The 13,739-nt window shown below is 40.9% G+C and overlaps 1 protein-coding gene across 1 annotated transcript in view; it reads right to left on the reverse strand.

Annotated features, from left to right (window-relative positions):
- The window catches only part of LOC133474232 (transient receptor potential cation channel subfamily M member 7-like), a 60,508-nt gene that overhangs the window by 19,719 nt on the left and 27,050 nt on the right, over window positions 1-13,739 (reverse strand). The window contains 8 exon segments of the mRNA XM_061765709.1: window positions 3,642-3,785; window positions 3,878-4,033; window positions 7,759-7,987; window positions 11,212-11,489; window positions 12,760-12,894; window positions 13,000-13,140; window positions 13,223-13,276; window positions 13,363-13,497. Coding sequence (XP_061621693.1) covers window positions 3,642-3,785; window positions 3,878-4,033; window positions 7,759-7,987; window positions 11,212-11,489; window positions 12,760-12,894; window positions 13,000-13,140; window positions 13,223-13,276; window positions 13,363-13,497 — 1,272 coding nt within the window.

Genomic DNA, 13,739 nt, shown 5'->3' on the forward strand with positions numbered 1-13,739 from the left:
GGTTAATAATTCTCACTTAAACAAATGAAAATAAAAAGTGAGATGAAAAATTTGTGTTTTACATTTAGTTGCATAATAATTTGCACAGCAATAGTTGCCTAACATTTTGGATTAAACTAAAGTTAGTAAATAAAAATAATCCTAAAACATGAGACGCCGAATAATTCTGCATACGGTACGTATTGTAAATACAATGAAAAATATGAGAAATATTTTTTTTAAACATACATTATTTTTAAATTAAATAAGTGGCAAACTAACTACTTCTTATTTTCCTTTCGGCTTGTCCCGTTAGGGGTCGCCACAGAGCGTCATCCTTTTCCATGTAAGCCTATCTCCTGCATCCTCCTCTCGAACACCAACTGCCATCATGTCTTCCCTCACGACATCCATCAACCTTCTCTTTGGTCTTCCTCTAGCTCTCTTGCCTGGCAGCTCCATCCTCATCATCCTTCTACCAATATACTCATTAATCCGTACATCATGGCTGGCCTCACCACTGTTTTATAAACTTTGCCCTTCATCCTAGCAGAGACTCTTCTGTCACATAACACACCTGACACCTTCCTCCAACCGTTCCAACCTGCTTGGACCCGTTTCTTCACTTCCTGACCACACTCACCATTGCTCTGGACGGTTGACCCCAAGTATTTAAAGTCCTCCACCCTTGCTATCTCTTCTCCCTGTAGCCTCACTCTTCCCCCACCGCCCCACTCATTCATGCACATATATTCTGTCTTACTTCAGCTAATCTTCATTCCTCTTCTTTCCAGTGCATGCCTCCATCTTTCTAACTGTTCCTCCAGCTGCTCCCTGCTTTCACTGCAGATCACAATGTCATCTGCAAACATCATGGTCCACAGGGATTCCAGTCTAACCTCATCTGTCAGCCTATCCATCACCACTGCAAAAAGGAAGGGGCTCCGGGCTGATCCCTGATGCAGTCCCACGTCCACCTTAAATTCGTCTGTCACACCTACAGCACACCTCACCGCTGTTCTGCTGCCCTCGTGCATGTCCTGTATTATTCTAACATACTTCTCTGCCACTCCAGACTTCCGCATGCAGTACCACAGTTCCTCTCTGGGTACTCTGTCATAGGCTTTCTCTAGGTCTACAAAGACACAATGTAGCGCCTTCTGACCTTCTCTGTACTTTTCCATCAACATCTTCATGGCAAATAATGCATCTGTGGTACTCTTTCTTGGCATGAAACCATACTGTTGCTCGCAAATACTCACTTCTGTCCTGAGTCTAGCCTCCACTACTCTTTCCCATAACTTCATTGTGTGGCTCATCAACTTTATTCCTCTATAGTTCCCACAGCTCTGCACAACACCTGTGTTCTTAAAAATGGGCACCAGTACACTTTTCCTCCATTCCTCAGGCATCTTCTCACGCGGCAAACTAACTAAAATCCTTTTTTTTAAAATATATAAATGACTGAATTAAAGTGAATGAATTCTTTAAGTTTTAAAATTTTTTTTTACCTTGTCTAGAAATGACCTAGACCATCTGTCTGTTTTAAAAATCAAATCACGTAGCCCTTTAGCACAAACATTTGCGCACCCATCTACTCGTAGCCACTCCCACGACGCCTGTAAAAGTCGCCATTTTGCGGCTTTGTGTCGAAACGGCATGGACACGGAATGACTTTGTTTGTAGAAAGAGATGTCAATCATCAGCAGGGACAAAGCCAATATGCAAACATGCGGTCAATTATTTCCCATTTCATGAAGAGCAACTGACATTTGTGTGTTCTCTTACATCTGTTATTAACTACAAACAAATGTGTTGTGAAAACGAGGACGGACAGTACTGGATTAAAGGATTGTTAAGAAGTCTGTTGATTGTGTATAATCAATAGTCTTTTAATTGTACAACCCCAATTCCAATAAAGTTGGGACGTTGTGTTATACATAAATAAAAACACAATACAATGATTTGAAAATCATGTTCAACATATATTTAATTGAATACACTACAAAGACAAGATATTTAATGTTCAAACTGATAAACTTGATTGTTTTCAGGAAATAATCATTAACTTAGAATTTAATGACTGCAACATGTTTCAAAAAAGCTGGGACAGGGTCATGTTTACCACTGTGTTACATTACCTTTTCTTTTAACAACATTCAATAAACGTTTGGGAACTGAGGACACTAATTTTTGAAGCTTTGTAGGTGGAATTCTTTCCCATTCTTGCTTGATGTACAGCTTCAGCTGTTCAACAGTCCGGGTCTCCGTTGTTGTATTTTACGCCTCATAATGCGCCACACATTTTCAATAGGAGACAGGTCTGGACTGCAGGTAGGCCAGTCTAGTACACGCACTCTTTTTACTACGAAGCCACGCTGTTGTAACACGTGCAGAATGTGGTTTGGCATTGTCTTGCTAAAATAAGCAGGGGCATTCATGAAAAAGACGTTGCTTGGATGGCAGCATATCTTTCTCCAAAACCTGTATGTACCTTTCAGCATTAATGGTGCCTTCACAGATGTGTAAGTTACCCATCCCATTGGTACTAACACAGCCCCATACCATCACAGATGCTGGCTTTTGAACTTTGCGTCCATAACAGTCCGGATGGTTCTTTTCCTCTTTGGCCCGGAGTACACGACGTCCACAATTTCCAATAACAATTTGAAATGTGGACTCGTCGGACCACAGAACACTTTTCCACTTTGCATCAGTCCATCTAAGATGAGCTCGGGCCCAGAGAAGCCGGCGGCGTTTCTGGGTGTTGTTGATAAATGGCTTTTGCTTTGCATAGTAGAGTTTCAAGTTGCATTTACGGATGTAGCGCCGAACTGTATTTACTGACACTGGTTTTCTGAAGTGTTCCTGAGCCCATGTGGTAATATACATTTTACATATTGATGTCGGTTTTTGATGCAGTGCCGCCTGAGGGATCTAAGGTCACGGGCATTTGTTGATGAACATTGTCCTTAAACTGTTCGACTATTTTCTCACGCACTTGTTCACAAAGAAGTGAACCTCGCCCCATCTTTGCTTGTGAATGCCTGAGCAATTCAGGGAAGCTCCTTTTATACCCAATCATGGCACCCACCTGTTCCCAATTAGCCTGTTCACCTGTGGGATGTTCCAAACAGGTGTTTGATGAGCATTCCTCAACTTTCTCAGTCTTTTTTGCCACCTGTCACAGCTTTTTTGGAACGTGTTGCAGCCATAGAATTAAAGAAGTTAATGATTATTTGCTAAAAACAAAATTTATCAGTTTGAACATTAAATATCTTGTCTTTGTAGTGTATTCAATTAAATATAGGTCGAAGGTGATTTGCAAATCATATATATATATATACATATATATATACATATATATATACACACATATATATATATATACACACACATATACACATATAAATATATATATACATATATACACATACATATACACACACACACACACACATATATATATGTATATATATATATATATATATATATATATATATATGTATATATGTATATATATATATTTTTTTTACTGGCAATCTTTGTAAATATTACGCGTCTTTATGAGTCTCCTACTCAGACTGGAAATCTCGGGATGATCTAAGTTGTTCCACTCTTAAGAGGACCTATCGAATTTTGGGTATGTTTTGTTTGCATACCGTGTTTGACCAGAACTTGACAATGGGAGCGTGGTAGAAGGCGTAGATTTTCCTGTTTAATGGCAGCTTCCTGGAGCGAACGTGTGTCTCCATGTCAGTCTTTGTCTCCGTAGGGTCGTTGGATCTGGCCTCCTTGAACACATCCTGCAAATAACTCCAAATTAATAGGAAAAACAGAAAACACAAGCAAAGAAAGGAATAGAAACATGGAGTGCGATTCACTGAGTGTTTCTGACCATTTGGATGTCGTCCGCAATGTTCTGGAAGTTGTTTTCGCTGTCCTCCATGGTAATCTGGTGGTCGTCCTGGCTCTGCGGGATGTGCGCCATCTCGGCCTTGGACTTATACTCCAAAAGCAGAATGGCAGGAGGCACCAAAATGCTCAGGATCACCTGGAGACATAGATAGAAGTGAGTGGATTATCATAGTTTGCCCATCTTGCTCAACTTAAAGCAGTGGCCAACCAACCACCAGTCCGCAGACCCAGACATTTGGTACCGGCTGCCTGGGGGGGGGGAGAACGAAATGTATTAATTTTTGTTTTTTTGTTTTTTGTGGAGCGGGAGGCGAGGTATCCCCTTTCCCACTGTCTACACTGACACCCACCCGCCCAGTTAGCGATTACCCTCCGATTGAGACAGTCTTGTTGTATAGCCCTCAATCACAAGAGTCTTAAAGGTCTTCACAGCCCCACGGTGGGCAATGATTGACGACATCCCACCCAGTCGGGCAAGGAAAAACGCAAAACACCATTTTTGGGAAAAAGAAAAAAAAAAACCTTGAGAAGGGACCGCAGATGGGGGCGAAGCTTGAGTACGGCTGGCGCCTGACACCCTATTCTATCAATTAATTCATGATAGTGTAAAACATTTGCAATTTTTTAGCATAGTAAATCAGCGTTTGAACATAATTTTGGAGTTCTGTTGTGAGTGTTAAATGATATATGGTAGCAATATGCATTAAGGTATAATACCAACTTGTACAAGGTAGTGTTTGGAAACAAGCAGGATGTTTTTTTTAGTTTCTTAAAACGTGGTTATTGGATGTACAAAACTATAGACGACCACACTTACGTGGCTGGCACTATCATGACTAGTATTTAAATTTGAATAAAATATCTCTCTATCCATCCATCTGTACTATACATGTACCATAGTATTAAGTTGTTCAACAAAACAATAAGGTCAGTTCGAATGAAACATTTTTTTTTTAATTACTCTCAGGGGGAAATGTTCTCACTTAATTACAAATGAAAATTTAGATACTACTTTTGTAAAAGTGTTAACGCTATTCAAACGACGTTAGTAAAAGTAGGGCTGTCACTTTTGAATCTTTTTAGGATGGATTGTCATATTGATTATTTGTCGAATAATCAAATACTAATCGCCCCACACTATTTTTTTAAGATGCATCTTATTCTAATTTATGAGGGATGGACTTCGATCCTTCAACTACCATTATCATTACAGGTCAAAAAACGCTAATCACTGCAATGTACATTACACATCTAACATCCATCCATCCATCCATTTTCTGAGCCGCTTCTCCTCACTAGGGTCGCGGGCGTGCTGGAGCCTATCCCAGCTATCATTGGGCAGGAGGCGGGGTACACCCTGAACTGGTTGCCAGCCAATCGCAGGGCACATACAAACAAACAACCATTCGCACGCACAGTCACACCTACGGGCAATTTAGAGTCTCCAATTAATGCATGTTTTTGGGATGTGGGAGGAAACCGGAGTACCCGGAGAAAACCCACACAGGCACGGGGAGAACATGCAAACTCCACACAGGCGGGGCCAGGGATTGAACCCGGGTCCTCAGAACTGTGAGGCTAACGATCTAACCAGTCGTCCACCGTGCCGCCACACATCTAACAGTGTCTTTAAAATCACTTTACAGATGCTCCTCTGCTGTTTTTGGCAAAGTTTATCAGTGGCCAACACTGCGTTCGTCTCCAATAAATGTCCATATGAAACTGGTTCTGGCGGTGCAAACATGGTTCAGGGCGAAACATTGTTATTTGGTCCGGCAGAGCTTCGAGGTAGAAATTATCTGTCGACCTATTTTTGAAATTGACTTAGCAGAGTTATTTTTATTTATTTAATTTTTTCCCCAGCCCTAAGCGAATGTGTGTAAATTGAAACAGAACATTATTAAAAGCCCCTCCAAAGCAATTTTCGTGATTTGTTTCTAAATGCATTAAATATGTTTGAAAATACTCCGGAAAATGTGCAAAGACCGAGTACAATTAGGTACTGAATGAAACTCTTTGTCACCTTTTCAATTGTCCAGATTCTTCGAGCAGAGCTAAAAACGAGCCCATTTACACCTGTGTGCTTGAGTGTGTACTTTCTGGTGAGAGACGACCCTCCCCCACTATATAAGTACTGAGTCATTTCTTCAGTGACCATCCGTCGCAATTGGGAGTTACTTAGTAATGATAAGATGACCCATTCCTACCATTACAGCGTGCAGTTTGCCATCGAGCTAACCTACAACCAAAAAAAAAGCATCTTCACTGAAGTGCTACGCAATGCGAGGCGATTGCAAATTGGAAGGCTACTAAAGGCTCGGGGACTTGCGTTGAGTCCGTCCAATACTCCACGGGCCACGTGGAGGTTGACACAACAGAGACACTTAACTCTTTCCCTGCCATTGACGAATAAAGTCGACAACTAAAAACCAAACGTTCCCAGCCAATGACGAGAAAAATAAAATTTTTGATGGGGAGGGGGTGAGAAGTGCCTGGCGTAGCGCCACTGTGACTTTGAAGCTTGGAATACACATTTTTCCGCTATAAAAATCGCCAGCAGAAAGCAGTAGGACCTTGGATAAGAGGTCAGTCAATATCATAAACAGAGCAAGTGAGGCTGAGACTGGCTGAAGCAGTGTAGAAGACGAGAGAAACGTCAATAAAACGTAAAAATTACGAAATGACGGCTGACAATGGAGCAGTGTTTTCAGTGACAAAAAATAAATAAAATAAAGGTCATCATGTTTGATAGACGACGATGGCGAGCACAGAGGAAAATAAAAGATGACGCTGGAAAGTTGCAGATGCTCGTCCCCAGAGGCTTTGGAGAGAAACTAAGGAGGTAAGAGCTCATTAGCTCGCTTGCTAACTTTCTTAGCTTGACCGATCACCCCCCCCCCCTCCACATACACGTTATTTAGTCTACTAAACATTGTTGCCAGTTCTAATATGTGTATTGCTCATGTAGATTGGGGTTGTAAATTGGCTGTCAATATGGAGTTGGGCGCTCAGAAGTACAGCTGGCAGTGAACGCCTTAAAGGAAAGGTAACATGTTATTCAGCCTGGAGCTGACTGCAGACATTTGAGCATAAGCTGTACGAACAAATTCATTTGATTGATAGGTGAAGGTTGAGCAGTGTGTTTCCAGTGCATTCAGCAGGCATGACCACACAATCCTATAGATGAGAGGTGGGCTCTATTATTCATAATTTTGGAGCCTTATTTGATATAGTTGATTTTTTAAAATTCATTCAAATTTGGCAGGCTTGTTAACAATACTCTTCTGTGTTGTGTCAAATTTAGATAATACTTTTTTTCTTTGTCCCTTTACAGGGTCTTTAACTTTGAAAAGGCATTTGTGATAAAGGTCTTCCAAATGATCTCATATAGATTGTGCAGATGTACCTTATAAAGCGCCTGGGGATTGAGTCTGTGCTGAGGGATCCAGTGTAAATATGTATTTTGCTTTTGTATGCAGTGAGTATGTAAACACAAATTCAGGGAACCAACAGCATGTCACACTTAGTCATTCTCAAGATAAAGTGAAGTTCCCGGCATTTTCATGAATCATTTACATTTTGGCCTTAAAAACAAATGAATATATAAGACCTGAATGGAGATTTGGGTAACATGAGATTGCAATGCCATTATAATGAGACTGGTCAAATTTTTTGGGAGGGATTTTCATCACCACAAATAGTGTTCGGAACCAAAATAACTGATCTGTGCCACCATTTTATCACCTTGCGGTTGGGAACTCTTTACACTGGGTGGCTTTATGTCATACAGCTCAAGGAAAGTCAAGGGCCGCTCGCTACTCCTCCAAAAAAAAAAAAAAAAAACTAAGATGGAGCATGAACCTTGTACCAGGAGTTCTTGCGCATGTTTAGTCGCCCCATCCACATGTCAGACAGCAGCAGCTGGGTGCAGGTGTGTGCCACGAAGGGTCGCAGGTGCGAGGAGACGGCCAGCTTCAGGCAGGTGGAGTTGCTCCAGTTCTTCAGCTCGTAGGTGAGCAGCTTCATGGCCATAGTCTCATCCTGCCTAAACGACTGCTCCAACAGGTCCACCGCCAATGTGCCGAACTCACTGGAAAACAGCCGGAATCATTGTCAGGCTGGAATGTTCCTCTATTTAGGAATAGACCCCCTCCCCCCCCCCCCCCACAAATCAGGAGAAACGGGTAGTGCTTGTAAATACCTCAGTTTATAGACACTATTGTTCACACATAGACACTAAATGCTGCTAAGCCCATTTGAAGTCGATTGCTAAACGCCTACCTAGAATATGTAAATATTCTCTCAGGTTAATAAAAGGGTGGCGATTTGGCGCACATTCGAAACAACTTCCATGCTTTCTTTACCAATGATTATCTTTTCAGTCGACTGATGTGATCACTCAACAATGTTGTGTGTGTCAATGTTTATATTCTGGGGTGCTAAGCAACACATTTCCCCCCAACCCCATTTGCCATTTTTCTTCACCTTTCTCTGCAGTTCTCTATATTAGTCCATTTTTATTTGGTTTCAAACTCCAGGATTACTTGACATGAATTTTACTATATTACATTTGCTAATATTATTTAATAGGTTTTACAAGACCAGGATTTTTGGGGCCGATCAGAGTTTAAAAAAACGATAACCGATCACTGATCGGATCACAAGATGGAGGCAATGCGGCTTTTTCCATTTACTGAATATACTTGTGTACTGGATACTGAGTATCTTCTCTAGTCTAGTAATTCCCAACCAGTCTGCCATGAGCAATCTTCAGGTGTGCTGTGGGAAATGGTTAAATTTTACTTCTCAAAATTATTCATTTACAAGAAATAATGTATCTTTGTTCCTCTATTTATACCAGTGAGGCATAGTTGACAGACAGAACAAATAAATGCTCTTGTATTAGATGGCAGGAAGTGTATATAGTAATTACTGTACATCTACTTTTTGTGACATTTTTGCTTGTTGGTGTGCCGTGAGATTTTCCAATTGCAAAATATGTGCCTTCGCTCAATAAAGGTTGGAAATCACTCCTCTAGTCAGGTCATGTATTCTAATCAGTCAGGTCAAACCAACATTACAACATGACAGAAATAACGGTAGTTAACTTACTGTAGTTGAATTAGTTTATGGTAATAAAATTACTTCACACACACCGAAACTTTAGCGCATGATTCAACAGAACGCCAGCATGTTTACGCACAACCGTTAGTGCTACCACTAACATTATGTTTTGTTGCCTGCTTGGGGGGGGGTATTGTATCAAAAGCACGTGAACATACCTGAAGCAAGCATTAAATGAATGTAATCTCCCGTGCACCGGTGATCACCGGCACACGTTTCTCCTCATTTTGTTTTTATAATACACGCACTGTGATGTCGTCGCCATGGTAACGAGTGTATCCTGTCGCATTTGAGTTGCCAAGATAAAGCTCAGTGATAGCAACAGACGGAATACAAAGATTTTATTGCAGTAGTCTGACACAGTACAATCGTGAAAGACCAAATTTATCTCGTAGTCTGATCCATGCAAATCCATGTTGTCTGTCTCAGACGTGATGTCTGTCCCACACCGCTGACATGTTTTTTTTTTTTTAATAACTATTGGGTGTCAGATATTTACAGTACTAAGTCAAAAGACACGCGACAAGGCTAAAAATAAACTAGCTTCTTGATTCAAATATACCGTACACGATGGCGACACGGAGTAAATGTCTTTTGCGGAGCCAATCAATGAAGTCATTGATCGGATCGGCGAATTAAAACAAAGCCGATCAGCATAAAATGCTCATTAGATAAGATTGGTGTAAAGTCGATTATTTAACATCATAAAGTCTATTATTTAACATTATTCCCAAACATTTTCGACAAATAAAGATTTCATCCATCTGCACTTGAGTAAATAAATCCTCCCCAGCCACTATTTGATGAAATTGAACATTTTCTATTTGTGCTTAACCTCATCTTGTCACAGTTGAGCTAGAGCCTATCGCAGATGACGTTTTGGGTTGGGCATCGAGAACCGATTGGAACCGGGACTAACATTCCGGTACTCCTGAAATACATCCATACATCGATTCTTCTTTACAACTTATTGCTCAAATAAATAAAAAAATTGGTTCCCAGTTTCAAAGCCTAAAGTCCGCCCACCCCGAGGAAGAAAGTGGCGAAAACCAACGAAGAAGAACGCGCACGAAGATGTGCAACACTTGGAATAAGATTATATTGTTCAAAGGAGGCTTTCATGGTGTGTAGAAGTCTGACGTGCTCCCTCCTGCTCCAAGCCTCAGCCTACGTTGCGCGGAATTTCAGTCCTCAATTGTGTGAGTGAAACAATAAAATACGTCTATGCCAACATTGAGGCAGCTAACAAGGTAAATGGTGGGTTGCACGCTTGCACTAATGGTTTTTAGCGTTTGAGTCTTAAAACCAACGTAAGACCTGATGAAAGACACAAAAATAAAATATAAATTACTTTACTATCAAGGAAACAAAGTAGAGACAGTCGCATTACAAGCTTCACATTGAGCTAAAACTTCACCAAAGGTCAAACTAGCAACATTACAGCACAACGAATTGGGAGAAAATTCACAAAAATGTTGTCTCACAGTATCAGAAACACTAACCTTGTGTCTCATCAGTGGGTAGGTAAAGGAATCAACATTTTACAGAGCACTTGGTTACATCCATTACGCTTTTCTTGCGTCTCGTTTTAAATTCGTTTTTTTACCGGTGTTGTGTGAAGTAATTTTTAGTGCCAAAATGCTGAGTTCTGGTGCGTACCCTTCAAAATAAAAGGCTACATGCTTAAAACAGGAAGTCAAGTTAAAACTTGCACATATAAATTTTATGTGATAAAACATTCGCAAAATAACTATTTTAACAATGATATATTTAACTTTTAGCTGAAACGATAATTAATGAATATTAAGTCAATTGGGTTAGTTCCACACCCATTGCCTTTTAGTTCATAGGTTTGATATTGATACTGGTTTGTAAAGAATGCTGAGTTTAATGTTAATTTTAGTTCATGTTGCAGGCAGCTAAGAAAATGGATGTGCATAATTTGGACACCCAATATTTAAACCATGTAAACCTTTTTGACCCATCCCCCTAAAAGAATCGGAATAGAGAATCGTTTGGAACCAGAATCGAAATTAAGAACTGGAATCGGGACCGGAATCGCTTAAATACAAACGATTGACGACGTGCAAAAAGAAAGCTGAGAATTCCTGTTTTCATTAGCTTTCAACAGGCTAACGTACAACCATAATGCAACATGTCGCTTATTTCGCTAAGTCGCAGGAAACCTACTTGGAGTACTCCTTGAGCTCCTCCGACGTGTCATCCACCACGTCGCTCTTTTTGGCCTCGTAGCCCATGGAGCGGCAGAGCTTGCATGCCACCAGGGCCTTGGCCATGTTCTCCTCACCGTGCTGCCAGAAGAACAGTGACATTTTCTGCCGCTTCATGAGCACGGCCCACACAAGCAGTTCGTTGAACGGGTAAGGAAAGCGCCGCGTCTCTGGGTCGTCGATGTCCACGATCTCCTCCTTGTTTCGCTTCTTGTTCTGCTCTTTGGTGGACTCCAGCTGAGAGATGAGGCCAGTTAGAGCAGCAAAAGTGTCAGTTTCAGATATATTGAAACTGTAGCACCTCAAAAGGTTGAAATAGAACCTCAAAAGGTTTACATTAAACAAAATTTGAGGGAAATATATGCCTCTAAAGAAGTCGCAAACTGGAGCGTTCAATCTGTTGCCATGTATAGTCAGTGAATATTGCGAGATCTCACCTAAAATAAAGGATTAATTCGGACTGTGTATTTTGCTTTTTTCTTTGTCTTTTCCAACACCTATTCCAATAAGTTGGACTTCTGTCATACACAATGTCAAGATATTGTGCTAGACCTCAGTGTAACTCACGAGACTAACTTGCTGCTGTTTTTCTTTTTACAGTTTTTTTTTTTGAGTGCCATACACAGTGCTACCCCAAGTTACGGGTGATGTGACGAACACGTTTTTCAGGACACGAGCCATCACATGGTTGATTTTTTGTTCTGATGGGCATTTAATGGTTTCATTCTTTACATTCTATCATGTTATTACTGCATGTTTTCATATCTCTACTATATGAAATATTACAAACGTTGTTTTTTTGAGGGCTGGAACGGATTAATGGCATTTCCATTCATTTCAACTGGGAAACATACACAGAGTGAAGTGTTTGGATTTCTGAGTGTGATCAAGGAATGAAAAAAAGTTAAAGCACCACCGTATACTATAATATTGGTACAGCTTGAATGGTTGTTTGTTTATATGTGCCCTGCGATTGGCTGGCAACCAGTTCAGGGTGTACCCCGCCTCCTGCCCGATGATAGCTGGGATAGGCTCCAGCACTCCCGTGACCCTTGTGAGGATAAGCGGCTCAGAAAATGGATGGATGGATGGATGATTGTTTTTGTTTTGGACATATTTGATTGCCCGTTACATGCGCAACATTATGACACAGTTCACCAGCGATTCAAATTTCAAATCACTACAAAACTAGTGGCTGAAGGTTGGCCACTCGTGCAAACTACTGGCAGAACCTCAAACAGTGTGCGACAATTTCAGTGGCATTCAACTGCGTCACTCGGTGTGCTACAGATTCAAGGTTTGCTTCACGGTTTACTAATAGCAATGTTAACTTATTTTTATACTTCAAATACTGTACGTGAGTTTGACCCTGGAAGAGATTATTTTTATATTGGGGTCAACTACCATTTTGGAATGGATTGTGTTTGACCTTGGAGCTTCCACTGCATTATCATTATCATATTATATGAACTGACTGGTTTGACGTTGGCTTCTACTGTTTCTTTACCTTTGGTTTGTAAGGCTGAGCAGTCTTGATGAAATGATTATGCCTGGTCTTCTCCTTCTTATCAGCTTGCATGCTGAATGACTCATGACTTTTCCTCAAATGAGAGCCAGGGCCCATCGGGTGGCGCCCAGACCTCTGTTGCACACATTGGGAAGAATGTTTTTTTCCCCATTTGCATTTACTATGGGAAATGAGTAAACGATAACTGCCATAAACCAGTGGAGGATTGCTGCCACTCACCCTACTGCTGCCGTGGAGATTGTTGTAAATGATTCTAAAGCGTTTCCTGGTGTAGTTGCACCTGTAAGTCCCACCCATTAGGTACTCAATAACTAGGCCCACGTCAATTAAGGTGACCTTGTAGTTTGGAGGCAGGTGGCTCTGTGAAAAGTCACAGTGACAAAATGGTGCTCTTGAGATTGAATTGACTTTTACTCAGGTGGTGAAAATGATTCACACTGACCTGCTTGACATCTCTAACCAGGTGAAGGAGAGTTGGATTGTTGGGAGGTTGTTTCTAAATTGGGGGAAAAAAAAAAAATGTTTAATGACATCATTTGCAAACTTCCTGGTTCATTACATGTGTGTGTTTCATAACCGTACAGTGTTGTAAAGCTCCTCCAGCCGACTGATTGTCAGGAAGCGGTGCATGCTGACACCATTTTCAATCAGCAACTTGACGAAGTCCACTCGATCCATCACAAGTGCATCGAGCATGGCTTGCTCCAAGGAGCTCACCTGTATGCACAAGTGTACATACACGCACATGCACATATAAAAAGACAAATACTCAGATTTGAGCTTATGATAACTCATTAAAACAAATCAAGGAAGGACAAATATACAGTTCAAATAAATGTGATCTAGAAAAGAGTCCGGAATGCCAAGGTTTAAAAATAAACAGCACCACTGGGGTCAACTTATGATGACCAATGTAACAAGAGTTCATGGCATAAGCTGCTCATGGCCCCCTGGGCTCC

The sequence above is a fragment of the Phyllopteryx taeniolatus genome, chromosome 2, assembly GCF_024500385.1.
Source record: "Phyllopteryx taeniolatus isolate TA_2022b chromosome 2, UOR_Ptae_1.2, whole genome shotgun sequence".
Lineage (NCBI taxonomy): Eukaryota > Metazoa > Chordata > Actinopteri > Syngnathiformes > Syngnathidae > Phyllopteryx > Phyllopteryx taeniolatus.